The sequence below is a fragment of the Apteryx rowi genome, unplaced genomic scaffold (assembly GCF_003343035.1).
Source record: "Apteryx rowi isolate R43461 unplaced genomic scaffold, aptRow1 scaffold_57, whole genome shotgun sequence".
Classification (NCBI taxonomy): domain Eukaryota; kingdom Metazoa; phylum Chordata; class Aves; order Apterygiformes; family Apterygidae; genus Apteryx; species Apteryx rowi.
In genome coordinates, this window is record NW_020450838.1 from 706,385 (window position 1) to 733,702 (window position 27,318).

General features: G+C 38.7%; 1 protein-coding gene across 4 annotated transcripts; it reads left to right on the forward strand.

The window, feature by feature from the left end:
• The first annotated feature begins 870 nt into the window (after positions 1-870).
• On the forward strand, positions 871-11,893 carry CCDC14 (coiled-coil domain containing 14). Of its 4 annotated transcripts, none has more exons than XM_026082215.1 (13): positions 871-929; positions 1,701-1,759; positions 2,268-2,343; positions 3,041-3,113; positions 3,209-3,349; positions 4,655-4,894; positions 4,979-5,073; positions 6,069-6,642; positions 7,138-7,279; positions 8,196-8,275; positions 8,778-8,996; positions 9,082-9,214; positions 10,568-11,893. In XM_026082215.1, exons 1-13 carry the CDS (start codon positions 897-899, stop codon positions 11,547-11,549), a joined length of 2,847 nt encoding a protein of 948 aa, XP_025938000.1. In that variant the 5' UTR covers positions 871-896; the 3' UTR covers positions 11,550-11,893. The 4 variants fall into 4 exon arrangements, with proteins under 4 accessions (XP_025938000.1, XP_025938001.1, XP_025938002.1 ...); XM_026082216.1 differs by having other exon boundaries at positions 1,704-1,759; XM_026082217.1 differs by lacking the exon at positions 4,655-4,894.
• The last annotated feature ends 15,425 nt before the right edge of the window (positions 11,894-27,318 follow it).

Here is a 27,318-nt window from a genome sequence, read left to right on the forward strand (position 1 = left end):
CATCACCAGCTGATGCACTGGGCATCCTTTATGCCCCATGTAGACGATTGTTTTAAGGGATCACTGGAGAAGATTTCACACTAGCTCAAAGAAAGAGAGTGAGGGAGCAAAAAGCTGCTGGTTTGACCCTACCCAAAACGTCAGCATTTCACTTTGCTTTCCCACCACCCTGCTTACCATTCATGCCCCTGAGGCTTTGCAGGACATGGACTGCACAGCCAGGCTGAGCCTATAGGACAGCTTTGTGAAGCGTTCCCTGTCCAGATATCTCACTTTTCCTTGAGGGTGGCTCACCCATCCGCAAGGCCCGTTTTTCAGTGTAATTTATGAGAGCACAGAAGCTCAGGCCCCGCAGGGCCTGCTGCTCATCAAGGGTTCACAACGGCTCAGACAGCACTTCGTGGCTTGACTGAGACAGGAAGAGCCAGCTTTATTCCTTTTTTTGTTTTTTGTTTTGTTGAGCTGAGAGACAAGTGCCAGGGCTGCTCACGGGGGGGGGGGGGGGCGCGGGAATGGGGAGGGAAGCGGGAGCCGAACCCCAAGACACCGAGAGGCGGCAGCGCTGCCACCAACGGTCACACCGGCACGCGCTCTTCCAACCCCACACTAGCCCCGCCCGTTCTCCATTCTCCCCTCGGATTGGCTCCTCGGCGATCCTTCTCCGCCAATCCCTGACCGTGCTCCGTAGCACCGCCCCTCCGCCGTCCCGCGCGGGCTGCCGCCGGCGCCTAACGAAGCCCGGGGGGGGGGAGGGGGCGGTGTAGGGCGGCCGTTAGCCCCGCCCCTTTCCTAACGGCCGTCGCGTCTGTCAGCCAGGCCGGCTCAGGATTGGTCGGCGCGGGGCGCGTGCCCCCCTCAGGCGGGGGCAGAGCGGGACGGCGCGCGGGGCCGGGGCCATGGCGAGGCCGGGGGTTCCGCGGCCCTGCAAGGTGCGTGGGGGGGCCGCGGGGAGAGGGGGCCGCCGGGTGGGTTTGTGTGTGGGGGGGGTCATTTACAGCCCCTTTTTGTCTGGAGCCGGGCCTCCGCCCTCTCTTCAGATAGTTTTTTAGGCGATTGATTTTGTGACTGGGGTTTTGCGTTGTCGTTGCCGAGTGCAGCGCGGCGGGGGCGTCGCTTCTAGGCGGGGGTTAGTCCCCTTGGGCACTACGTGTCTTTCGGGTTCCGGGGTTTGATCCAGCGGCCCTTCCTCAGTGCTCAGTGGGCTTATTTATATCAGTACGGTGCGTTGCATCAAGCTTTTTCCTTCAGGTGTTCTTCCACCTAGATATATCAGTGATGTTGTAAGTATTTGAGCTATGATGGTAGCTTATGCATAAAATCCCCAAAGTTTAGGTGCGTTTTTTTCATTTAGAAAGGAAGTAGAGAACTGAGAGAATTCCAGACTTGATTTCAGTCTGGAAAGTCTGTTTGTATGTCTGCGCCTGTGCTTGACCATGTCATTTCCATTAAGTGAATTGCTGCATTTGTAGAATGGTACTGAAGTTAATAAAGCTTTGTGCTGTAGAGGGCTTGGTTTGTGAAGTGAAAAATGCAAGATTCAGGCCCTAGTGGTTGTGGTGGGCTCCTTCCTTGCACTCAGAACTGTAAATTAACTTTAACTGACTTGCCTCGGAAGTCGTTCTTGAAATTAGTGATGTATGGTATTCTTCAGTTATACTGTGAAAATATTTCATGAAAGTGAAAGTTATTTCTATAATCAGCAGGTGCTGTCTTCTGGAAGACTAGCAGGAGCGGCTAAATTGACAAATGGAAGAAAACAGTAAGACCTTAATCATGAATACTACCTAAGCTCGAGTGTACATGTGAGCATTTGGGAGCCTCATACCTGTCATACCTCACAACTAGCCAAAAATTCTTTGCATGTATCAAAAGGTTCTTAGCAGGAAGGCAGTACTTCTGGGTCCTAAGCAGCCCACAAATAAACAAGACTCAAATTGAATAGGAGTTCTGCTTGATAAGCACAGGGTTGACTACCTATGCTGTGTGTTTATTTATAAAAGATTGAATTTGTATAGTTACTAGCCTGATGTGAGATTGTTGAGTAAAGACTGAATTCTCCTTTGATATAAAATGTTAATATCTGCTAAATATGTTTGTTGCAGCAATACAGATGGAGTTTGCAAAAAGGGAAAGGTAGAACACAATTCTTGTTTTTCTAGTTTGTTATTATTGTATAAAAGTAATTTTTTTTTTTTTTACTTTGCTGCCTATTAGGGAGATAGTATTAACAGTGAATTTGATGTTTTGGGGTGGTTTTTTTTTTTCAGATTTGGCTTAAGAAAAGGCTATCATTCTGATGCAGAGTCTGGATACTCTCTCTATTCAACTGACTCTGAAGATCAGGTAATTATTGACATTTTAATACCATCATCTCTGTTAATTTAGAGAGAAAGGAATACCTTGAATAGTAAAAGAAAAACAGGATAATTCAGATAGTACTGCATCTGGACTAGAAATAGCTCTTGCAAAGCCATCTAAAGTGTTTAAACTACCTAATGCAGATACATTCGGGTGGGCTTTGTGTGGAGTGAATTGGGCTCTGACAGAGCTTATTAAGGCACAGGATCTATTTTATGAACACAGCTATGCTGTTTACAAGATAGAGCTGGCCCTGGCAGAAGTACAGCCATATTTGTGAGTTGCTGTGCCAAAAAGAATAAGTGATGTAGAAGTGCTGTTTTTGTGCAGTGCTGAGTCAGTTTATCTCCAAACTAATAATATCCTGTGGATAATAGTTTAGCTGTTCCTGCAAATAACAGTAAAAAAACACACATGCACAATTACAAAACAAAATCTGCCAAATGGACATGCATGCAACAACACAATTTAAGGTTTTTTTGCAAAAATTATGCATTTGCAAAGTTTGCAAACTTTCAGGGAATTGCAAAGTAATATATGGGTAAAATAACATTTTTGCTCATTATCACAGTTACTTTTTTTAGATGACAGAGTTGAGAAACAGTCCCTTCTAAAATAATATCTTGGTTTACTGAAAGAAAACAGTGATACTTATTTTCTGACTGCAGTATTCTTTGTGCAGGTTGATACTATTCATAATGGACTTGACCGTTGTGCAGCTTTACTGCAGAATATTTTACAGAATGAGGCTACAGGTTGTACCTATTAAAAATTTAAGTTATATTTTTAGTTTCTGTAAGACCGTTTTCATTTGTTTTGTTGACTGGCTTTTCGTTTCAAATAATATTAGGAAGAGAGACTATCCATAAACAGCCTGGGAGAACCACTTCTGTTAAAACTATTTCCAAGCCTTTGATAACCAAAGGAAATACTTCCAAGAAGAAAGGGTTGAAAAAAAATGTTGCCGCTAAACATGTGCGGAAAGAAATCAGTAAGTGGATTTTCATGTGTTTGCTTTTTTTTTTCAATATTAATTTATGTAACTTTTTTATTAAACGTGTATTGATTACTACCTTGCCTACACAGTTGGTCACATCATACTGTTGTATATTTTATCTTGTTTTAACTTTTAGTTAATAAAAGAAAAATGACTGGGGCTTCATTTTCTGTAATTTAAATTAATGAATCCAGATGGACTTAAATTCAGGTATATATAGTGCTTAACTTATTGAGGAGATCCAGCATAGTTTCAGGTAATTGTTGTCTTTTGTAATAGGTGGATCCAGGGATAGATCCACAAAGGACGTAGGCATTACTTATTACCTTTGGAAACCTTAAGTACTTTAACAATTACTAGAATTCACAGCTGTTTGAGCTTTATGTACAATAAAAAAAATTGGGTGCATTTCCAAACACCAACATCATCAGGTCCAGCTAGTAGGAAATGATAGGAGGAGAATGATAATACCCACACCCCATTTCTCCTGGGGAGTTAAGCACCACAGTGCTTAATCTCTTTAGCATACATAGCTATGAACTGCCCTGGAGATAGGTGTCCCTTCAAGCCTTTCTCACATATCACAATTTCTGGAAAAAGTGTTACAATATATAATAACAAGAACTCGTATGATTTAGTGACCAGAGCACTTGAACAGAAAACAAGATGAAATATTGTAGGCAGAGTGGCTCTCAGTTGAAAATATTTCGCTTTTTATTAGCGTTTCTCTCCCTCTCCATCCCACTTCCTTTCTGTGATGTCTAATCTGGCAGGCATAATGTGAAAATACTTACAGGCAGGACTTGTAGACTAGTAAGTAGCAGAATGCTTATTTTGGGAATTACAGAAGGTGGACATATAGCTAAGGTCTTTCTAGCACTGTAAAAATATGGTGGTTTTGATTATAACCAGCAGGAGAAATGTAGGCTTGGAGCATGCTTTAGTATGGGTTATTGCCAATGGCCTAAAAGATTAGGGAACAGCTAAGCAGAGACTTTAAGAATCGTATTTTAGAATTGGCCTTCTGTAGGACTAAATCTCTGTGCTTTCTTCAAGGACAGCTGTCTGTCCAGCTGGTGTGTATTGCTCTATCAAGAGAAAAAAAAGATGGATTAGCTTGCTGCTGGATAAAAGCCCGATTGGAATCTTAGGTGGTAGGGGCTTGGGTTTTGGGGGTGGGTTTTTTTGTTTGTTTTTTCAAAGGAATCTACCTGCCAAAGTCTGCCTGATAACACTCTAGGTTTATGTAGATCAAGAAGATGGACAGCCTCAGCTGTTTTGGTTTTCTTCTCTCTATAGTGCCAATATCAAATAGGAAACACGCCTCATCCACCACACCTTCTACTGGGAAAGAACTTTCCAGTGCAGCACAGAATCAGCTGGTTCAACCAATTCAGGTGCCTTGCAGTCAACACACTCCTGTGATGCATCAAAAATTATGTGAGCATGTGCAGACTCAGATGGCTCTGATAACTGGCCAACCATCACAGAGCAGTAATGAAATTCCTACTATAACTCCTTATTCTGCTTCAAATCTTGGTTAGTGAAAATACTACTTTAGAGCCTGCTCTCTTTAACACAAATTGCCCTGATCTGTGACAATATTACTTTCTTTCATTTCAGGTTGTCAAAATGTTACAGCTCTTAATTATCGGTTGCCTACCTCCACACCAGCTCTTTCCCTGCAGCATTCAGCTAATCCTTTATCTACTCGGTCTGTAAGTAAAAGCTTGATTCAGATTATTAATAAATTTTTAAATTAGCACTGCCTCATTAATTATATTTATTTAAATATACAGTTTTCTTTTTCTTTTTTTAATTTTCCTTAAAGGAGAAAAAATTGCACATCTCAACCTGTAGTAATGAATGGAATAGATAATGACGGAAAATACTGCTACGTAAAATAAATTTTGTGTGGAGATAAATTAGGGGCATTTCCACTTGGTGTATTTATTGTTTCTGTATTGTGAATTCTGTAGTGGACAGCAGTCATAGAAGGAGCAGGAAATAACTCATTACTGATAATAATTACATTCTCAACAATGCATATTAGGATCATTAACCAACTCCTGATAAAGAAATCGTATCTTTCATATAGTTTTAAGCTTTTCCCTGCCAATGATCAAGCTGACTATTTCTTCAGATACTGTGTAGTATCTTAGAGCCACATTTTAAAATACTTATGTATTTCAGGGTATAAAATAAAACTAATGGAGAGTACCAACTGCCACCTTGGGAAATGTGGTAAAGGGCTTTCACCTTGAGACTGTAGACTTACCTTCTGTCTGCAGGCAGTCCATGTATAGTTAGCGCTCTCCTTCACTTTTAAGAAATTCATCTACTTAAATTAATGAAAGGTAACAGTGTTTTGTTGTTTTTTTTCTCCTTCCCTGTTCTGGTTTAATTCAAGGAATGAGTACTTATAAAACAAACAAACAAAAAAAAACCTGAGACTTTTTCTTCCTTGCAGAACAACTGAATATGAACTGTGTTTTAATGTTGCCAATAACTTTTAAGGTAAAGATAATCAAAACTAGATTTACATCTGAATTAGTAAATGGGGAAATCATGCAATTAAGCCAGAAAGAATTCTAGGGTTTTTTTTTTAATATATATTGCAAAGAGTGATCAAGACTACATTAAGCGAGACAAGTTTCTTTAACACTTAAATTCCCTGTTAGTTTTTGGCTTAATATGAGTATTGTTTATCCAGGATGTTCCTGCAGACAGTAGCAATGAATGTGTGCCCCAGATGGGAGGAACCGTGGTTTGCCCAGTAGTTTCTGCTCCTGCTGCCGCTACTGCACAAATACAGTCTGCCACTGCTCTTCCGGGTGTGATGCCTTGTGTAGTATCAGGTGCATCAAGTAACTCTACAGTGCCTACATTCATTCTATCATCTTCTGGCAAAGACACCACCCCAAACCAAGAGCAACGGATAAAAGAAGCAGATTTGATAAGATGTATACAAGCTCACCTGGCCTTGTTACAACCACATGAAATGAACAGCAGGACTGAACAAAAGCCTCATCGTCAATGTCCAGCACAACATAATGTCTCAAGTAATAAGGAAGAGGACACTTCCGAAGAACACAGTGAGGACATGATCAGTGAAGAGGAGGAACTGAATGTACTTGACATAGCCCCTGTGAGAGATACAAGCTGTCAAGCAAGTTTTGTCAAGAAAGTTCTAAAACCTAAAAGAGAAAGTCCAGAAAAAACAGCCCATAAAGTTAGAACAGTAAAATATCTTTTGGGAGAACTCAGAGCACTGGTGGCAGACCAAGGTAAAGACATTTTCATTGTGCAGTAGAGCGATTACATACAAATAACATGAGCGATGTTAAAGGAATGAGCACTCTTCAATATCTGGAAGTTGTATGTGTCAGATGATATGTGACATCTTAGAGTGGTTTTCCACAACTTTGTTTTTAAGAGTTTCTTTTTCACTGTGAATGATCATAATGATCGTAACCACTAGGACAAAGATTGTTCTCATTTCATATACAATGATATCCTCTGAGAGTTGATCAAGAAGCAGTTTAGACAGATTGTAACAGCAATCCCACCAAGTCTGATTGAAGAGCTGATTGGTGATGATTTATCAAGCGCCTAACACACAGTTTTCATAGTCAAGCTGATAAGTTTTGAATAAATAAAAATAGGCAGTCAAAATAAAGACAAGTTTTGTTTAAAAGAATAAATACTATTACATCACTTTGTAGGTTGCTGTCATATTACAGTTTTTTCTGTGGGTTTTTTTTTTTCCTCACCTCTTGCAGATGATTCAGAAATGTTAAGGTTGATGAGCGAAATAGAAGACTGTATATCATTGCTCCCAGCTGTAGTGGGAAGTACAAATATACAAGCTGAAATAGCGCTAGCTCTACAGCCTCTCAGAAGTGAAAATGCCCAGCTGCGTAGGTTAGTAACTGTTCAATGATTCTGTATTTACTTCAAAAATGCCTAAAACATCTTTAACTGAAGTGTTCTAAATTGCATATTCTAGCATTGTTATGGTGTAAACTTTGTCATTTCATTCTTGTCTGTGCAATATTTATATATTACCAGCTGTGTTGCTATGGCTGTATAGCTTCAAAAAATACTTAACACATAAACACTGAAACAAGATTTCAGTTAATACTGAAGTTCTAGTAGCATCAGTTTTTGCCAGATAGTGGTCTTTTGCTTGAAAAATGGATAACCAAGCGAGATGGGGCAAGTATAAGGCAGCTGCAAAACTCGCATATGTCTAGTTGCATTCCCCTTGTAAGATGGCAGTAATACTTACTATTTTACAAAAGTATTTCAAAGTTTAATGCATTCTTATAAAGTGTTTTGAGAGTCTGTTTAAAATACATTGCCATCTCTTCCGTGACTGGGCCTTTTTCTAAGTGGAACCTTCCAGCTGGAAACCTCACTTACGATAGCTAGCCTCCTTATGGTCTCTATGTACTCTAGTCTTAAATGCAGAAATAGAGCTCATTTCAGGAGACCTCTCAAATATATAGCTGGATAGCACTTTACTTCAGAAGAGAGCAATATATCTACCAGAACTTGCAAAGGGTCTGTTTTATTGAAGAAAGATAGGAATGCAGGAAAATGCATTATTTAAACTTTTTGGTACTTCTAAATATTTCTATTATTGTATTTCTAAAGTATTTCTAACTTCTAATTTATATTTCTAAAACTTCCATGTATTTCTAAAACTTCTATATTTCTAAAACATTTTTATGTTTTTAAAATAAGTAGACACTTCTTCCAAACTAATACAAAATGTAGTGGGTTTGAACTTATTCTGAACTTTCTGAATATGGGCTTTTTCATAATTCACATTTAGGAGACTAAGAATATTAAACCAGCAACTCAGGGAACGAGAGAGAAATGAGAAGACATCTGGACAAAACTGCAACTATGAATGTAAAGTACTAATAGAGAATGATGCTTGTAGGGGCAGTTTGTGTTAAGGTTTAAATAGATACAGATATATAAAGATATAGATACATCTATGTTTTAGATATTTAAATAATAATGTGTATTCATACTGCCACTGGCCTTTAGTGGCCGCTGAAGTAAGTGATGTGGGTCTGATCATGCAACTGCATCTATAGGCATGGATGTTGTGCCTGTTTAGAACTCCACATAGACACTGAGAATCAGATTTTCAGCTCCAGAGCAGATTAATTTTATCCCTCTTATAATGCTTATATCCCTCTTACAATGAGGATAACATGCTAGACAACTAAGAAGGAAGCTTATGTTTTATCTCCCTATCTTAAAAACAAACAAACAAAAAAACCCTTCTCCTTCTATTTTTAAGCCAAAGTCCTATTACCAAGTTTATTTAAAAACTTAGTTCAGTGTAGAAATCCAAAAACTGTAGACAAAACACTTAAAACTTTCTATGTTTTTCTCATGGTAGTAGTTTCTCTGCAGTCCCTGAATATGATGCTCCAGAGTCAATTGAAAGAATCACTAAAAGGCCTTGAGTCACTGCAGGCTAAAAATGAAGAACTGTTTAAAATAATAGAAAGTCAGAAAGAAGAAAATAAACATGTTGCAAAAAGTATCCAAGATAAAGATAAAGAATTGCTTGAAAACAAACAGCAATATGACATTCATGCCACCAAGCTCAAGATTGGTATGTGTTTTGAATGTGTTTATTCTTCATTCAATGTTTTTAAACTTAATATGAATTATTAGCTAAATTCTACTTGGCATTTTAGAAGTGGAAGAGGCACTAGCAAACGTGAAGAGCCTTCAGTTTAAGCTGGAAGCTTCCGAGAAAGAAAATCAGATTTTGGGCATAACATTACGTCAGCGTGATGCAGAAGTTAACAGACTGCGTGAGTTAACCAGGTACTGTTGACTAAGCTATTTTTTTTGCCTCTTGACATCACTTTTTCTTTTTTTTCTCTACTTTGGATWACTGTAATCTTAATACTACACCAGCATCATGTAGGCCAAAACCTCTCTTTGTATTTTTGTTACGATAGTACTCCAATTTTGTTAAAATAGAGCTCCAGTGCTCCAATTAGAGTTCTGTTGTAAAGTCTTTTGCTACCTGAYGTAATTTATGCAAAGTTTTAGCTTGCATAGCAGACCTGCCTATAAGGAGCTCCATGAGAATTGGATGGATCTGGAAACTAATACTTGAAGCTGTAGTATTTGGAGACTAGCTCTTAACCTTAATTAAGGAGGGATTTCTCTTTTTCCTTATATTGGCTTAGAAATCACTCCCTATGAAAAGAGCTTGCAGAACAGTCTGCCTTCAGAACCCACAGAGAGCTCTTCCTATAGGAATGAGCAGTCCAGTCCGTAACTCCACATACCTTTGAAGTAGATTATGCGCAGATATTATTTATGGGTGTAGGTGGGAGCTCCTGGACCACTGAATTAAGGTAGCATTACTCACAAATTTTGCAGAACTATTCTATATGGTCTTTTATGTATGTGGTGGCAAGTTGGGAGGCTTACGGGGCCTTTTGGATATGCAAAAGTGGTATATACATAAAATTTGTTTGTACACTATGTGCACAGGAAGTTGAACGGTTGCCTGTTCTGTTGTTTGTGCCATTCACATCAGTATTAACTATAATGTTTTTAATCAGCACTTCATATTTTTTAGTAGAAGTTTATACTCATTACACTTTTCTGTGACTATTAAATACTGACCACCAGGTGGTGGTATAATGATATCTTATTACATGTGTCTTTGTATATGCTGTATACATGAGCATTAAATGTTCATTTTTTTGCTACAGACAGTAAAAAAAAAAAAGTGTAGAAATGATTCTTTTATTAAGCTTCTTCTTTTTAATATATTCCTTAGATGCAGTGGGAAAAATAATTTGGAAAAGTTTTCTCATCGATTTTCAAAAGCTGTTTCTATATGCTTTGTAAGAGCTTCTTGCTGTCAAATTACTTTATTTTGTAGTACTCAAAGCAGGTAAATCCAGAATAATTTCAAGAACTTTTCTGTGTTGTGCTCTTTTAGTCATTTTATAGGCACATTTCTCTGAGTTGAAAATTGAAACTCAAGAAACCTGAAATTGATTCACATTTACATTAATGTTTTGTGCCATCATACTCACTTATGTGGGTTATAACTTCACTGCAGTCTAATTAAATCTAATGTTTTGGGCTTATATGAACGTTTTTGAAAAATAATTGCTAAATAAAGTAATTAACTTGATGAATTGATCTTAACAGAACCTTGCAGGGCAGTATGGCCAAGCTTCTGACTGACCTCACAGTAGACAATATCAGAYCTAAACCTGAAAAAGGTCTCTCGAAGTCTCTTTTGGAAGACTATGAGAAACAGATGCAGTCTGATCCATTTCCTGTGCGTACTTCGGTAATGACTTATCTTAAAAAATTAGACACTGATCGTATTTTGACAGATACAGAACCTCARTTCTCAAACAAAAGTGGGGAATTAGAAGTGCTAAATCTAGCCTATGGAAAGTTTGCTGCTGAAGGAACTAAAATAAACAGTACGTTCTCAGAAGAAGAAACCACGGCTCCAATAATTCTAACAGCCTCACTGAAGCAAGATAGAGAAACAGTTAGCGATTCTGAGACTTTAATAGATGACCAAAACAAACTGGATGAGACTATTTATATTCCATTAACTAGCAGTGCCTCTAAAATACAGCTGCCAATCTCTGAGAGAACTGGTATGCAACCCCGAATSAGAGGGGCTTGTAAGATGTTGGGCTTCAACTATGAACTCTCAAACTCTGAGCAGCAGAACGGATGTGAGGTGTCAAAGGACCCTACTATTTTGGATAAAAGTGCTGGACACAGTTTGAAAAAGCCCATAGAAAACACACTTGAAGCTACAGGGGATACAGTGAAGCTGGAAGGAGACAAAGTCCAAACAAGGCCAGAAGACATTCCAAGTAGAGCTGCAAAAAACTTTACAGACAAACCAGACCAACCTCAGCTTGGTACATACCCTCGTGTTCCAGTGCTCTTTCACAAAGAGAATTCTCAGAAAAAAGGCAGTGAAATATCTGATGTTAGTTCTGTTTCGTTTGATGATATGTCAGGGAAGTCTGAATGCAGTGCATCCTCTTTCTCAACATTTACCTCTCGAGATGAAGAGGACTTTAAGAACGGCTTAGCAGCCTTGGATGCCAACATAGCTAGGTTACAAAGAACTCTGCAAAATAGCATTATGAAACAATGAGTATGAAGAAACAAAATGGTGTGTACTTGTTTAGATAACTTAGGTTTTTCTAAAGTATATTAATRAGTATGGTACTGATCTTAATATTTGTATTTTTTGTATGAAAGGGCTAGCTCCTAGCTGTTTAAATTATGAATGGAATTTGTTCCTCATTAAGTTATGGTGCTGCTTCCCTTGATGTGTACAACTTCAAATAACTGGTAAAAATGCCTTTATCTAAATTAATGACTTAGTTTTATACTCTTAATTGCAAAATTAATTCTTAGCACAGCATTTGATAACTTTTTAAGAAACTGATGTGCTGTTGGTGATACAGTTTTTCTATTAAATGATGCGTATCCTTATTTGTTTTCTTCTGTGTGCTTTTCAAAGTAGTAAGAGCAGCATTAAGATGCATTTGAAGTCAGTTACAGATGTGATAAAATCTAGAGAAACTCTGATATCATTATAATCTGGCTTGTATAAAACTGGATGTATAGTTATTTTCATGCTTTTTGACCAGGTATGTTTTCATGATGAACCAGAGCAAGGATCTAATGTCTGAAGGTGCACAAACAGTACTGTCAACATCAAAGAAATGGGTGGGCAGGACTCCTTATTCAGTGGCATTGCTTCTTGATCCAGGTTGGGCTTAATCAAGAAGTGGGAATTTAAGTGATAAAAATGGAGCTGGATGGAATTTAAACAGTCCTCTGCCTTGACTATTTCAGTTTTTTTTAARGAGGAGTTTAGGTGCAGAAGGCTTAATTGAACTTCTACTAATTTTTTTTCTTTTGTGAAGAACAATTGCAAAGTACCGTACATGGGCAGGAGGTTCCACAGACAAAGGCCTGGGAAGAGCTAGCTGCTGGGGAGCAGCTCTGCGGGAAAGTTGAGAGCTGTAATAGATCACTGGCTGAGCTTAAGCCAGTGTCATGCTGTTGACAAAAGTGCAGCCATCATCACAGAATTTGCAGAACATGGTAGATCCTGTAAAACACATGAAGTAATCATTTTTTACTCATCATTGGTAAGACTCATTTTTCAGTTTTGAGCACTGTTCTTGCAGAAAGAAGTTATTTAAGTGGAGAATCCAGGTGAGGGCAAAAAAAGAAAGAACCAGCAGAGTTGTTTTGTTCTACAACTTAGGTCATAGTTTTTACAGATGTTTAGTTTTCTCTAAAGTAGAAGAGAATACAATACCCATGGTAAACATTGGACAGCCTGATGCTGAGGAAGCAGAAACAGTAACGGACTTCAGCTGACACAAAGGATACAGATTAGGCATTAGCAAAAACTGACAAAGCAGTACAGTTAGTGAAGCACTATTATAGACAGTCTATAGGGAAGTCATGGAAATGTTAAAAAGTTGTTTAGGTGTCAGACTTCTWTTGGGCATAAATACAGGGAGTCTGGAATGAATCACCCAAATTGGCTCTCACAGGAGTGKTGGTGGTGGGGGGAATGATTCCAATCCCATGTACTCTTTGATCTGTGTTTCCAAATCTCAATGTCAAGAATTCAAATCATGTAAATTTAAGTTACAGGTTGTGTTATTCCTACCGTTCTGTTCCTGTTATACCCCTTAGCAGCACTTGACTATTTAAACTCATGGTTTTTTCAGGGAAAGTATCTCTGGAAAGAGAACAGCAGTATAATGGCCTGAATTTAAGACTGCTCTTTTTGCAAAGTTGTTCTTTTTTCCTCCCCCCCACCCCCTTCCCCCCTAGAAAACATTACTGTGCTTCCTGGTGCTGGCCTTTTCCCTTATATTTCCTTGTAGGTCAAAGGTCTTAAGTCTTATCAGTTTGAAGATCTTTCCCTGGTTAGATTTACTTCAAGGAGCAAATTTTAAAGTTAGGGCACTATCCATACATTGTACAATGCAGCAGTTCTGTGATTATTTTAGTTATTGGTAACTAGTTATTTAGTTATTGGTACCATAAAATGGTATGAAGACAACATATACTACAGAAGATGCCAACTGGCACTCCTACTTTGAGAAGGAGAAGTTAGACTAAATAGTGACTTCAGTGATTTAGAATGCTTTTAAGGCTTGGCCTGGGTTTCTTATTATTTTTCACACTGTTCATGCTCAGGTTTCAAAGTAAGGCTGACAGTATGAAAGTGAGCACATCTTAATTAAGTATTTACAAGCAATTGCACTGTACAAGCAAAGCAAGATTTAAATTGTGACTATGGCATGGGTTAAAGAAAAGCTACAACTAGTTCTAGTCTTTCAGACTGTTGGAAGGAAAAGATGACAAATACCTATGCAAAGAACAAGAGGGTGGACAAAAAGATTAAGTGTTCAATAAATGATTGCAGAAATATTCATTAGTAGACAGACTAATTCAGTTTTCTTCTTGCAGTTAGGACCATTATTCCATTTGAATATCCAAGTGGGATATTTAACCTTGCCAAAACTAGTTGCAAGCTGCCTAAAACATCTGTGGTGCCAAGATGCCTAAGTGCATYGTTCTCACACTGAGAGCACTTTTTTTCAGGTGTAGGTCAACTGGGAAGATGTTACACCATCTTATTTGTATCTATCTTACTCGATGTTACAAAGTTGTTTCTAAGCATGAGATTACTACTGCAGCATTTTTGAATCACGAGATATGTGCAGGTTTCTAATCAAGYTTCTAATCCTCCTTAGGAGGAGGAGAAGCTAAGAAACCAGAGGGAAGAGTTGTCTTTAATACAGTTCTTTGTTTTGTACTTGGATATGTCAATTGGAGCTATTACAACTTTAAATGAGTAACAAAATATTTATGAATGTGCACTGTTATGGATGCAGAAACCAGCAAGATCAAAGAGATCCATCAGAGAGACTTTAGAAGGCCGGAAGTACTTCCAGGAATAAACTCAAAAAAAAAAAAAAAAAAAAAATTGGAAGTCAGCATAGCTCTAGTATTCAGGTAGGCTCGGTAGAAGACAAATACTGATAACATCTCTTGTCAAGTCATTCTTTTAATGAGTGCTGTATGTAGTCAAGTAATATCAACAGCAAATGAAAGAAATCCTAGAATTTACTCATTTTGTCACGTAAGCATTTTGACCACTCCAGTTTGCATAGTCTTCCCTAAGCACTCTCAGCAGCACGTAGCAAAATAAGATCCTAGCTAAYTGAAAAGAAAGATGTATTAATCTTTGCTGTCTAAACCAGCTTAAAAGCTATTTCTTCTCACTGCCATAATAACAAGGTGGAAGGAGACTTTTGGACCAATGGCATCCTCTTTCTCAACACCTGTACTTGAGACATCAGAGTAGCTTGTACTCATTGGAGTATGTATTGCTGCTCTTCAGCCATCAGGATATGACAAGTGCTGGTTACCGCATAAATTGGGAGTTCCTAGGACTCACTCATGTTGCAAGGAAGTAGAGCTTAGGTCCAGATCTTTCATGGACCTGGACCCATTCCCTCACACTTGTGAGTATGATCCAGTTGATTGAACTACCTGGCTTTCCTAGGGAAGACAGAATATTTACTAGCTACTGCATCCAYCTGCCTAAGAGAACTATATGCCAGTGCAACACCCCCTCAAAAAGAATAGGGTCATGATAGAGGAGTCTGAGTGTATGTATGATGTAGAATTCAAGTTCCATTTTTCTTCAGGTTTTTTCAGGGATACTTAAAGATTGGGCTGCAGTGTCAACTGATACAGGTTATTTCTGTGTAGCACGTGGAATTTTACTGCTGTTTGTAAGGAGAGAAGGAGAAAAAAAAGGTAGCATTTAAATTCAAATGTATTGCCCAGTTAGAATAGTACAGACCTCACTCAAAGCTGAAGGATCAGACAAAGAGCAACCAGCTGTTGTGCTTCAGTTTCTGTAGCCAGGAGGCCATGTTTGAATTAGCAAGGCTAACAGTAGCATAAAGAGCCATGCCAGATCTCTGCGCATATCCCAGGGCAGAAACAAGGAGAGAGCAGAGGCAGTTCAAACAGGAACCATTTCCTTTCATGTCTGAAGGCCTATTCTTCCACACCTACTGTTTTACTGTGGTCATGGAAAAGCCAGCCTCAGATATCCTTCCACCATGTTGTATGTGTTTATAAAATAAACAATTTTATAGTGCATTTTCATTAGTTATAGACTTGCAATTGAAACTTATGATGCCAAGCTGAGGAATGCTGACGTGGTTGGGCTGAACAGTTTCAGTCACRTGTAGCTGGTCATGCAGCCAAACAAGTATTCAGCAGAACTTTCCAGCTTGGCCAGCACAGCTGGTTACAAGTTATGCCCATCTATATTTTAGCCTCCAAGCATAAGGGATGTATGAAATTTGTATATTCAATATTAAATCATTGTTCTGGTTTATGTTCAGTAATTGCTGCTGTGAAACACCTCTCCTATTCCAAGGAGTAGCTTACAAGGAGCAGCTCAGCAGCTGCAATTTTAGTGATCGTGTAGCCTCCTCTGGCTTTTCTTGAAGCCAGAAAGAGAGAAGATACAGGAGTTTGTTTTTTCCAGAGCATTTTCTGAAGCTGAAATCTGCACTTCCAAAGACAGGAAAGGCACTCTGAACATAGCTTTCATTAGGCTCTTAACAGTCACTTTCCTTTTATGGACCTTTTTCCTTATGGAAAAGTGCCAAGGTTGGGCAATACTCCAGAATCTGATACCTGAGTTTCACCCGTACATAATTCCCTGCTCTGACTTCTTGGGCAATGAGCGTCCATAATCCAGTGTCTTATTCAGAGAAGTGGGGAATGATAGCTCCCTGCAAATGCACAGAAGGACTTCTACCTTACTGTTGTGTCCAAGTGTCTCAATGTCTTCTACGGAACAAAAATGCCTTATTTGCTAAAGTGGAGCCCGTGCTACAGCTGTATGTGTAAATAAGCTACCTGAGACATCAGTTGTGGTCAAGCTGCAAATGTGTATGGACGGGAAGTTTTACAATTTACAGTGTGTTTTGTGAAGTTATGCTGATTGCTACTAGTATCTCAACTATCTTGCTTAAGGTTTTAACTTATGTAGGCATCCTTAATCAGGGTGGGTTTATTTTTTCCTAATAAGGGAGAAAGGTACTTTTCTGTTTTGAATCTAAGACAGATTAAGAAAAAAAAATTCATAGATGTAGTTACTTCAACAGTCTCCCCAGATAAGACAGAGGAATAATCAAGTTTGAGTGGTCTTGTTGATAACATGTGATGCCTTGCTGAGCTCTCTCTTGCTATAGTCTGAACAGTCAAAATATCTGTTGGTTAATGCTAGAAGCATTTTTACTTAGCTTCATTCCACAGCTTATTATTAGCATCTTGCAGCAACTAATTGGAACTGCTGAATGGAGATACTCAAAGGCAGTATTGAGCCAGTTAGTGCAGTTCTGCACACCACTGCACTGGAACCAGAATGTGCAAAAACAGTTAAGAATGTCAAGTCGGCTCTGGAGTGTTAAAGTAAGTTTTACAGAAACTTCAGTCCAAATGCAGACTTGGCCTTAGCCGTCCTAGGTAGATCAGGCTGCCCACGTTAGTGATCTGCTTCCAATTAAACTCAGACAGGCCATCTCGAGTTGTTCCTGAGCAAGACTAATTCTAATAGTGTTGGAGAGTCATGTCTACCTTCCCCAAAGGTCAGTGTATTCTTTCAGTAATTTCATTGCACAATAAAGTCCTAGAGTCACATTTTCCTTCAGCCAGATTTGGGGATTTCAGTAGTTTCTGATTATATGGGCAAGTCACAGATTTTGCCTGCAGAGGCATAGGTACAGGCAGAGTCAAACAGCAGATAGTCTGAAGAACTAAGCTCAGCAATAGTTTATCTTCTTTTAAGGTGAGATCAAGAGTGCCAGTAACTTCCAAGAGTATTCTTATGATTTGAGCTGTAGCCAGATAGGAATGCCCAATAGGAGACCTAACAGCACACCCTAGACTATGTCAGGTCTTTCTCAAGAATAAGTTAAAAAATAAAGTGCACACTTGTGCACACATATACACACACATAGCGTGTGTGTATATATAGCTGTGTATATATATATGTGTGTGTGTGTATATATATATATATATATAGCATAGCTGAGAAATCTTTCTGGTAGAGAAGAATGATTTCTCAGGTTTTAGTCTCCAGCTTTCTTTTAATCTATGAAAATGGAGTCTGTTTCTTTAATCCCTAACATTTGTCACAGTAGAATCTTCACTGTAGCTCTTTTCATCTGTTACTGCAGTATAGGCAAGGGAAAGATACCTTTCTCTGTAGGTAGTCCATGCCTTCAGTTATTGGCAATTCTCTATTATAGTTATCAAGAATCTTCAGAAAGCATCTCAGTAAGCTATGGTGCAGCTGTGAGGAGAACAGTATTCATCAGATTATGCTTGTGCAGATATGGGTTAGTCAATCCACATGGTTATGCACTGTTTTCCTTTCCAAAGTTTAACAGAAGCACCACAATTGCATGCTGAAAATGACCTTTTTCAGGAATGGGATCATATATAAATGAGATGGTGTCAGCTTTAAACTTAAGATCTACAGAGATACTGCATTCATACTTAAATGCATCTTTGGTGAATAATTTCACATGCTATTTGAAGATCAAACACCAAGCCAAATTGAAAACTAAATGCCTGTACCTTTGGAGACATGTTCTCTTTATCAGGACACAGAGTCAAGTGGAGAGAACATTATCCCATAGGTTCTCCAGTCATACTCTTAAATGTCTGTCCTGGCCACACACAAGGCCTCAGTCATAGTGTAAAGCCATATAACAATCTACAGTCATAAGGTGGCACCAGTAGTATGACCAGTTCATCAACAATGAGGCATGCTGAAAATTTCCCTTTTGCACTCATGTGCAAAACATCCATTACTAAGCTTTCTACACTGTGCTCCGAAGACAAATGTAAAAATTGGTACTTTACTGACTAGAAAAAGAGCTGCTTAAGCYAGCTAAAGTGTAGCAGCCATCTGTGCTACAGTTAAGATTGTGTGGTTTATAGGCCTATAAAGCATTTGCGTGTCCAAAGAGTAGTTAAAAGCACTATTTCTTTCAAGTCTCCTGGTTTTGTTCAAGCCCCTGATGAATTCTGGCTACTTCTCTGCTGCAATAATGCAGCCAAAACATATATTTTCTTACTGCCTCCTCCCAGATTCTATTCCGTATTTAGAAGCTAGCAGTGATGGTTTTGGACTTTCAATTACGATATTAAGCTAAGTGTAAGATATTTGTCTTGGCATAAGATAGAATATAAATAGCTTTAACATCAGTTTCAGGTTCTATTTATCCCACCAAGGAATGCCAGTACTCTTTCATACTGGATCTCAAACTAAGATCATCCCAACATCACCCTTATCCTAGTACCCTCTTTCCAAGAAACACAAGCAAAGCAGAGCTAAGGACTCTGTTCTGCCCTCCAAGGCTTCAGACAGACAATACAGAATTATTGCTCTGTGCAGTTGTTCCCATACATTCCCTCAACATCCATCCCCCACCTAATCTGCAGAGATGTAGCAGTATGCTGTGGTATTGGACTATCTCCAGCACTAGTGCTATCCCCAACCTAAGTCTGCAATTCTGTTCAAAGAATTTTTCACCACAGCATTTTATGCCTTCCACTGGGCCAAGGCTTGAAATTCTAGTGCCACCGATTTCCACCTTCCCTCTGTAACACCAGGCACACGTGAATGCTGCCACCTAGCCCAGCCAGAGCTTCAGACAGATCCTAAGCAATGAACCTCTGCAAGAGAGCAGTAGAATGTCCCTATAAGTAGTGAAGCTAGAGTTTAAGTGACTACTTTCATGGCAGCCATTGATTAAGCAATGATAAACTCCAATCAGATTTTGAAGTGAGTTCTTTCAAGATCAGTTACTTTTCTATTAAAAAAAAACCTATCCACCATCATTCCAGTTTGCTTAGTGTATCATATACTGAGAAAATATAAGCATCTGYCTGTTCAAGATTCCTAGTTGAATTCTTCCCAGGAACATTCCTGAAGAGGGTCCTGCAGGTACTATTAAGTTGTTTAGAAGCCTTTGACATTACCCACCTCGAGGAGTCACAAACGCCTACCTTCTCTCTGTACGTGCAGGCAGCAATGCCGACCGCAATTTCAGTCGAGACAATAGCCAGCAGCATGCCTGTGAACTGAAGAGTCACAGCCCAGTCACATTTGTTCACTGCGTTCAGTTATTGCACGCTGCAGGGTTAAACTCACTCCCTCACATGCCATCATCATCTTTATTTCACTTTTGTGTCTGCCATTCCATAGCCTCACTCTAACAAGGGTTAAGATCTTCCCCTGAGAAAGCACTACTTCAAAAGCCAGGCTCCGAGTGCATCCACTATGGCAGAGCCCACTCTCCTAGCACCCAGCTGTGGAAATAGGAGAAGGAATCATCACCACAAATCCAGCTGAGGAGACTCAGACACCATTCGTGCAGACTGTCTCAGGCCATGTATGGAAGAGCTGCTATTGTTAGTGCCACTCAGGAAATATTCTAGGGAGTGTGTAATCGTTTACAGTCAGATTCTTTTATCAACACTTAATTAACTGCAGTTACAACACATGTTCACCATTAATATTTTAAATTACTGAGACAGTTTTTAAACCTATTCTGTAGGCATTCTTAGAAGCTTCCACCAGAGGTTCCAAAGGTGATAGGCTGTAGTCCCATGCTCAAAGTAGTAGACCCTTCTTATTGAAAGGTCCTCAAGTATGGTCTTGCATGACCTCTGCATTTCATGTCCATGACAATTCAAAAGAGACCATTTCTAGAAGTTATCTGATGCTGATTTAATTTTCTTTCTTTGTAAACAATTATGGGCATTTCTAAAAAACTAAGTCACCCAGCTACAACAAAAGCTGTTGTCATCCATCCCAACTACAGAAAGTGGTTACTTTGGATTTGGCTGCATCTTCCAAATACACTGTTTCATCAGTCATCTGATCCAACAAAGAAGCCACAATGAGAAATTCTTGGCTTCTAAAATCCAGACACCACTTCTAAAAGCCCAGAATTTTTCCCCCGGTCAACTTCTTCAGTTGGATCCCCTTCACTGAAGTAACTGAGCAGTAGCTTCTTCACCTTTTAAATAGGAATATACTTCATCTAACTCAAATATACTGAAAGACTCGCTTTCATTTTACAAAGACCTGAGAGAACTGCAAATGAAAGTCATTTTACAGTGCCTGGGTTTTGTTGAATCAGTCAGTGCTCTAAAAATTAGCAAAAAAAGCTCATCCTTTTGAAGATGTCCTGTAAAGTTACAGGCTTGCAAGAAGATTCATTGCTTGGGTCACAAGGCTTAAAGTTGATCATCCTCAGCCTATTCTCTAGACAGTCTGGCTATGTAGCACGCCTAGTCATTAAAGATTTCATGTTTGTGGTTTTGCATAATTTTAGTTTCCAAAGTAGTTATTCTGACAGTTTAAGGGAACATTGACCAGTCTGGTTGTTCCCACTCACCTCTTGCAAATATTGACAATTAAATCAAGATTATAATTAATGCAWTTCTTCTGTGTATTGTTGCACTTATGGTTGCTCAAATCTGGCAACATTGTCAGTTCATTAACATTTAGAAGACTGTGCATTTTTTCTGGAGGCCTTGTGCATTTCTTGGTCTAATCTGTGTGGCTTCATGCTTAGGTATTAAAGCCTCTCCCTTTCCTTCCTGCCATAACTTCTCTCCTTGCTAATATCACAACAGGCATGGTTCTGCTCCTTTCCAGTGCAACTCTTACTGGGATGAGAGTCTTCCTTGGTTACCCGCTGGAGGAAAAAAATTCTTACCATAATGGCATCTGAAAATCTGTGGCTAGTTTATCATAAATCACTGCTCTAGCTTCCAGGGACACTGTATTTCCAAGCCAAGTTCCCCCAAAGAATGCTCATAAAAGCTAGTGTGCTTGAGATCAGTTTAAGTATCTGGGATCCAAGCCTGTGACAGCACTCTGCATCTCAGTTTTAGAATAAGGACCTGTCCTTTTTAGATTTTTCAGTGCTTATGCTATTTAACAGAGAAACAAATAGCTGAAGGTATGCTTTATCTGAGCTAGCAGTTATTCTTGTTCTTCCTACTCCATCCATAACCAATCACAACATTCTCATGCTTCAGTCAGGTATTTAGCCGAGGCTACCATTGATCTTGGGAATCTTAGGACTACTACTAGAGGGGATTTAATGGAAAGTATTTTTTCCATAGGCAGGAAAGGACTTAAAGGTCATCCCAGAATAAGCAAGGAGAAAGATTTAACCCCATACTCTTTAGCCTCCTTTTCAAAGACAGCTAATATTTTATCTACAGATAGAATACCACCAAAGACAATCACCACACCAAAATCTGTGCAGCCCTTACATGTGTGTTCTATTGGATAATTCAGAACTGCTGTGTTGTTTTTCTACCATCACTTCCTCYGAGGTATCAGAGCCAAGATAACATGTTTCCTGAGCCACTTCTGATATGAGAGAGCTTTCCCACATACTAAGAAGGTTAACATAAATAAGCAAAGCTTGAAGACTTTGTGCTAAATGTGTAGCTTTTTGTGTCTGGTGCTTCTGGAAAAAGAGACAGTTTGCTAGTAAGAAATGTACTCAAATCAGCCATTTCCTATAACATTAAAGGTCCACCCTTGCACAGCCATTCTGAATCTGCCTTCAGTCAGATCAAGAACCRATACTTGTTAATTAAGCTACTCACAGTTCAAAAAGATATGAAACTAAGGCATGATCTTTAAATAAAAAAATCCCTCTCACACTTTTCAGTTATGAACTAGCTACAAGCTGTATCTAGTAATTGAAAATAAATACTGAGGAAATACTGTGAAAATCACCAAAGCAGCATGGCATCACTATTACAAGCTAGAGTGCTTCATCTGGGTTTTTTGAAAGTGAAAGCTTTGCTTTCCTGGTCACTCATTCTATTGCTACATAAAGACAATAACAAATCACTACCTTGACGCTGATGACAGAGATGCACTCTGTACAAAGCTAAATACATTTTAACAATGGGAACAAAATGAGCAGTTTCCTCTAAGCCATTTCAAAACTAAGCCATCAGAACAGTAACACACCTCTAAATAGGTTTTATACATAGTTTTTTTCACTAGAGTTAACTAGAGTTATCACTACAGTTTATTTTTTCAAGTAGCAAAGGTTTTCAGATTAAACTAAGACCTTAATAATACAGAACAAGTAAGCCAAAGAATGTTAAAATTCTTACCTGTAAAACAAGTCAGTGGATTTGTTTATATAAGCAAGTTTTAAGCAAGTTTACATAGGCAAGCTTTAATTAACAACTTATTTTTGGACCCTATTAGATTCATCTATCTGCTAACCATTTAACCATCCCTCCTAAATGAGGCCTGGAGTACTGACTTTATTTGTGTTTATTTGTTGAGATGGGTGTAAATCAAAACACTTCCACTCTACCATATTCTGTCTTTACTGGCAAAAGCCAACATAGCTATAAGGTCCCAGCAGTCAGCATTCAGGAACGACTCCTGTGCAGGTTGTCCTGTCAGTCCACACACACAGAGGTTTGGATGAGCCATGGTGTAGTGTGGTTCTCCATCGGCCCATAGGCCAAAATGTGCAGGCAGAGATCACAGGAGGATGTTGGGGGTACAACAGAGCTGGGTACTGAGCACTGTTGGGGAGTACTGAGGTGTTTGGAGAGCTCTGTGAGAGAAGGGGAAAGGGCCAAAAGTGCGTGTGCGACAGGGAACATGGAGGTGAGCTGAGGTCATTGTTCTGGACCTGGGCTTTGGACACACCAAACAAATTTGTAGGAAATCGAGCTTTGTTAGTTCTACTACTCACAGATCTGCTTGAGTTTCTGTCCATTTGCTTGCTTTTAAATAAATTTATATATCGTGAGGAAAGGCAAACTTCTTGAAATATGCCCTAAACACCTGGAGAAAGTGGGAGTTGGTGACTGATGATCTTTGTCTCCCAGGAGAAACTGCTGCCCAGAACTGGACCTGCCTTGGGAAGGGTCTTTCTCTGGCACTGCTGAGCTCTAACACCAGATCTGCTGTCTGCATCACTGGATTTCATATGTGATTTTCCTGAAGAAAAAAAAAACAGAGAGAAAGAAAGGGGGGGAGGCGGAGAGAGAGAAGATTTCTGTCGTAGATAAAGGAGGAAAAGACATTCTGGGCAAACAACAGTAGCAGAGGGCTGGCTGATTAGATATAACCTGTCTTTCCATTTCCAGGATGGTTGAGTTACTGAAACACCTAAGGGACAACTTCATGGTTAGATGCCATCAAAATTTATGTTATATTACTTTTAGGCTTCTTCTCTGTAAATTTATTTTCAAAGAATTGTTGCTAGAACGCATTTGTTTTCTGTTTAAGCATGTCCGGTCCCATGAAGGATTCCAATTAGCTCTAGCAGGCATGAGGTATGTTCTTTCTTTGGAAAAATCAAACCTAATTAAAATGTTACTGCAGATAAATGGGTGCCTGCAAACAAAGGCACATCTGGGATGCTGGAAGATGGGGTAATTTCCCATCAGTCTGTAAAGGTCAGTGTGGGGACCAGTAGCATTGCTTTCCAGGACACAGAGAAACCAGATGTTTAATAGTGCCCTCTGGCAAGGGACAGAAAGTGGAGAGAGAACCAGTGGCATCAGGAGACCCTAGACTGTCATATTCTAACACTATTTAAATGTTAAATATTAGTTGTGAATGACTGTGACAGCTCAAGTAGGCAGAATTTATCCAAACTGTTGAACAACTGACTGCCTTTCCTCATGTGTCAGGTTTTAGCCCCTACACAGTTTCCTCTGATACACTTTCAAGAGGTCAGTCTAGCCGGAGCTGCTCTAGTTACGGTCATCCCAGAGTCATATAAAGAATTAGCACTTCCTTTGCGGTGATATCCTACCACACGGTAACTGCTCCAAACTACTCCTTTTAAGCTGTATTTGTATTTTTTGTTACATTGCAAGCTCCTTTTCATTACATTGTTCATTTAAAATTTTAAGCCTTTTTTACTAGTTGGATTTTGCAAGCTCCTTCCTACCTCTGGACAAGATTGTTTCCTCTTACATATATTCCTAAACTACACTTTCCTCCTTTTATTGTTTTCTGTACCTGCTTCTAATCACTTTGCATTATTGTCGCTCTTCTTTGCAACAATTCCGAATGTACTGTAAATTTAGGATTTCATTAATTTTCAGTTTTCTCTCCTTCCAAACATTTTTTAAAAAGTCAAATTTGGCCTCTGCATCACAGCTTCTTCATTTACTGTCCATTAGAGAACATTCAGTATATAGACTATAGTATTCCTATGCAACTAGTGGTAAATCCTGAACTAAGAATTTATACCCTACATGCACTAATGCAATGTATAATGGAACTAGAGAAGTTCTTAATACCCAAACAGGTAGTTAATTCTTTCTGGAATTCCTTTAACTTTTTGGCCTCAATGATATGAGACAGTGCACTCTGGAAGTTATTTATATTCTCTGATCATAAGTGGTATTTCATTCAGTTGTAAATATGTTGCCTTGCAGTTTCATTTGATATTCCCCTAGTCTTATACCGGCAGTATAAATGGGACAGCTTGATATGCTTTCTTCTGTACCAGACATAATTTCACAATCCTTGTGTCCCTTCTTATTTACCTTCTCTATAAACTGCACACATGTATAGCCACATTTAAAAGCAGATGATAACTGTAAAAATGCTAATATTTGACACTCAGCTTTATTGAAGCCAAATGAGTGTTGGACAAAGCTGATGCCTTGGATAAAGATTGTGCATAAAAAGGAAAACGGTTTTCCAGTAACAGCTGTAGAGGCAAAAGCCTTAGGTAAAGGTATGTTAATCTACTAATACTTCACCAGTTTTCAATATATAATGAAAGCAGGCAGTGTTTGTATAGCATGTGTTTGTAGATCTATTTATCAATTGTTATTTTTATCTATTCAATTTCAAGTTCAATTTGCCTTAATGAGACTAACTTATTAAAAGCCACGGTTCCATGAATAAACTAATTCTCATGTTCAGTTTTTAGACATTTAGCAAATTATTTTAAAATGTCCTCAGGAAAAAAGCGAGTGCACTGGAATAACAGTTAAAGCTTTTGTTACAAGATTCATTGCAAACCATATAGTATTTGAATGACTACTGATGAATAGGGGTCTGATCTGAGTCAGAGACTCTGAGCTGTTAATTAATTAAAGCCACGTTGCTGTGAAGTCAACATAACTATTCATATTGTTATGATGCTAAAAGACTGCAACCTAGATGCTGTTTCAGAAGGTGAAGAACACATGTAGGGAAAAAAACAGTGTCAGTCATGTAGACCTCGAAGTCTAATACAAGAGGCAAAGAATACGTGTAGTGAAATATTATTAGAACCTCCATTTTAGAGTTGGGAAGCTGAGATATAGAGAGCTGCCCAAATCAAATTATATTGTAAGTCTGTGGTAAAGAAATTAAAATGTTTCTTGAGCTGCATAGATGTGGTGAAAACATTTCACTTTGATGTGACTAGGCTACCTCCAATTTCCAGCTAATAAGAGACACATTTATGTTACTAATGAACTCATGCTCCAGGATAAAAGCAGTATGTGCAACATATAAAGATGTCAAACAGTTCCAATTCAAAATGAAACTCTGGCAGCAAAACATATAGGCTGATTTTTTTCTGGGGTTTATTTGGGGAGCTGATTTTGGAGTCTTTTTTGGCTGTTTCTAACACCAGCCTTTTAGATGTTATAGGGTGGAATAGCTGCAGTGGTTGAACTGAAGTGAATATGTTTCAAACTTACGTTCACAGAAAAACAGCTAGCAGGAAGCCTTTCTCTTTTTCGTTAAAGGATAAAAGTGTAATTGATTTTTTTAATGCCAATGAAAGCATTTGGAATTGACAAGTCTGGAGACTGACACTTTCTATTCAGATACGGAAGTGTATATTCTTCTGTATTTCTTACCCCTACCTAGAAATTATAGGTGGCCAGGATGTTAAATCTTTCTATTAAAACACTTGCTGTTTCTGAGAGGGTGGCCTGTGAGGGTGCTAAATCAGTACTAGTGAGTAGTCTGAACAGTAATCTGATTTAAGAGTAAACAAGAGGCACCAGAAGTGCTTCCAGATCTTTAAAATAAAACCACCACATTTCTTAAAATTATCAAGAGACATGGATAAACCTTACCACATAAAAGTAAGTTATTGAGTGTGGGAGACGCATTGAATCTCACTGGTTCCACCAAGCATACTGATAAGCCAACATATGTTACAATAATTCATCTGGATCTCACACCTTTGATATATTTGCATTTTGGGCTTGTTTTTATTTTGTCATCTTTACAGTGGACATTTTGCAACAATCCAGTAGAAACATCCCACACTGATGGAATGACATCGGAGGCCCAGGGATGTAAACAACCTGTGGCTAATAGATATCTGAAACTTTGAAAAAAGCTTGAATATAGTATTTGTTTGAAGAATCTGCCAGTTTGGACATTTCTTCAGTTCAACAAAAATGTATTCAGCCCTCTGAGTTATCACAAGCATCAGTCTTCAAATATTTTAAGATAATTCAAAACATTTGTTTTTGGGAATAACAATCAGAGTTGACATCTGCATGGTAATGACATCTTAGTTTGTTCTAGAGGTCAGAGAGGCAAAGTGACTGCCATTTGCCAGATTAACGCTTGGAAAGATCTCAGTCCTCTACTTAATGAGTAAATATTGCCTTAGTGCTAAGGACTGTCAGTCACATTGACACACAGACATATGTATTTATATAGGTATGCATCTATAGGCAAATAAATCCCAGAGGCTCAACATTATTCTTAAAAGACTCTAGTATTTTGTTCATCTTTACTG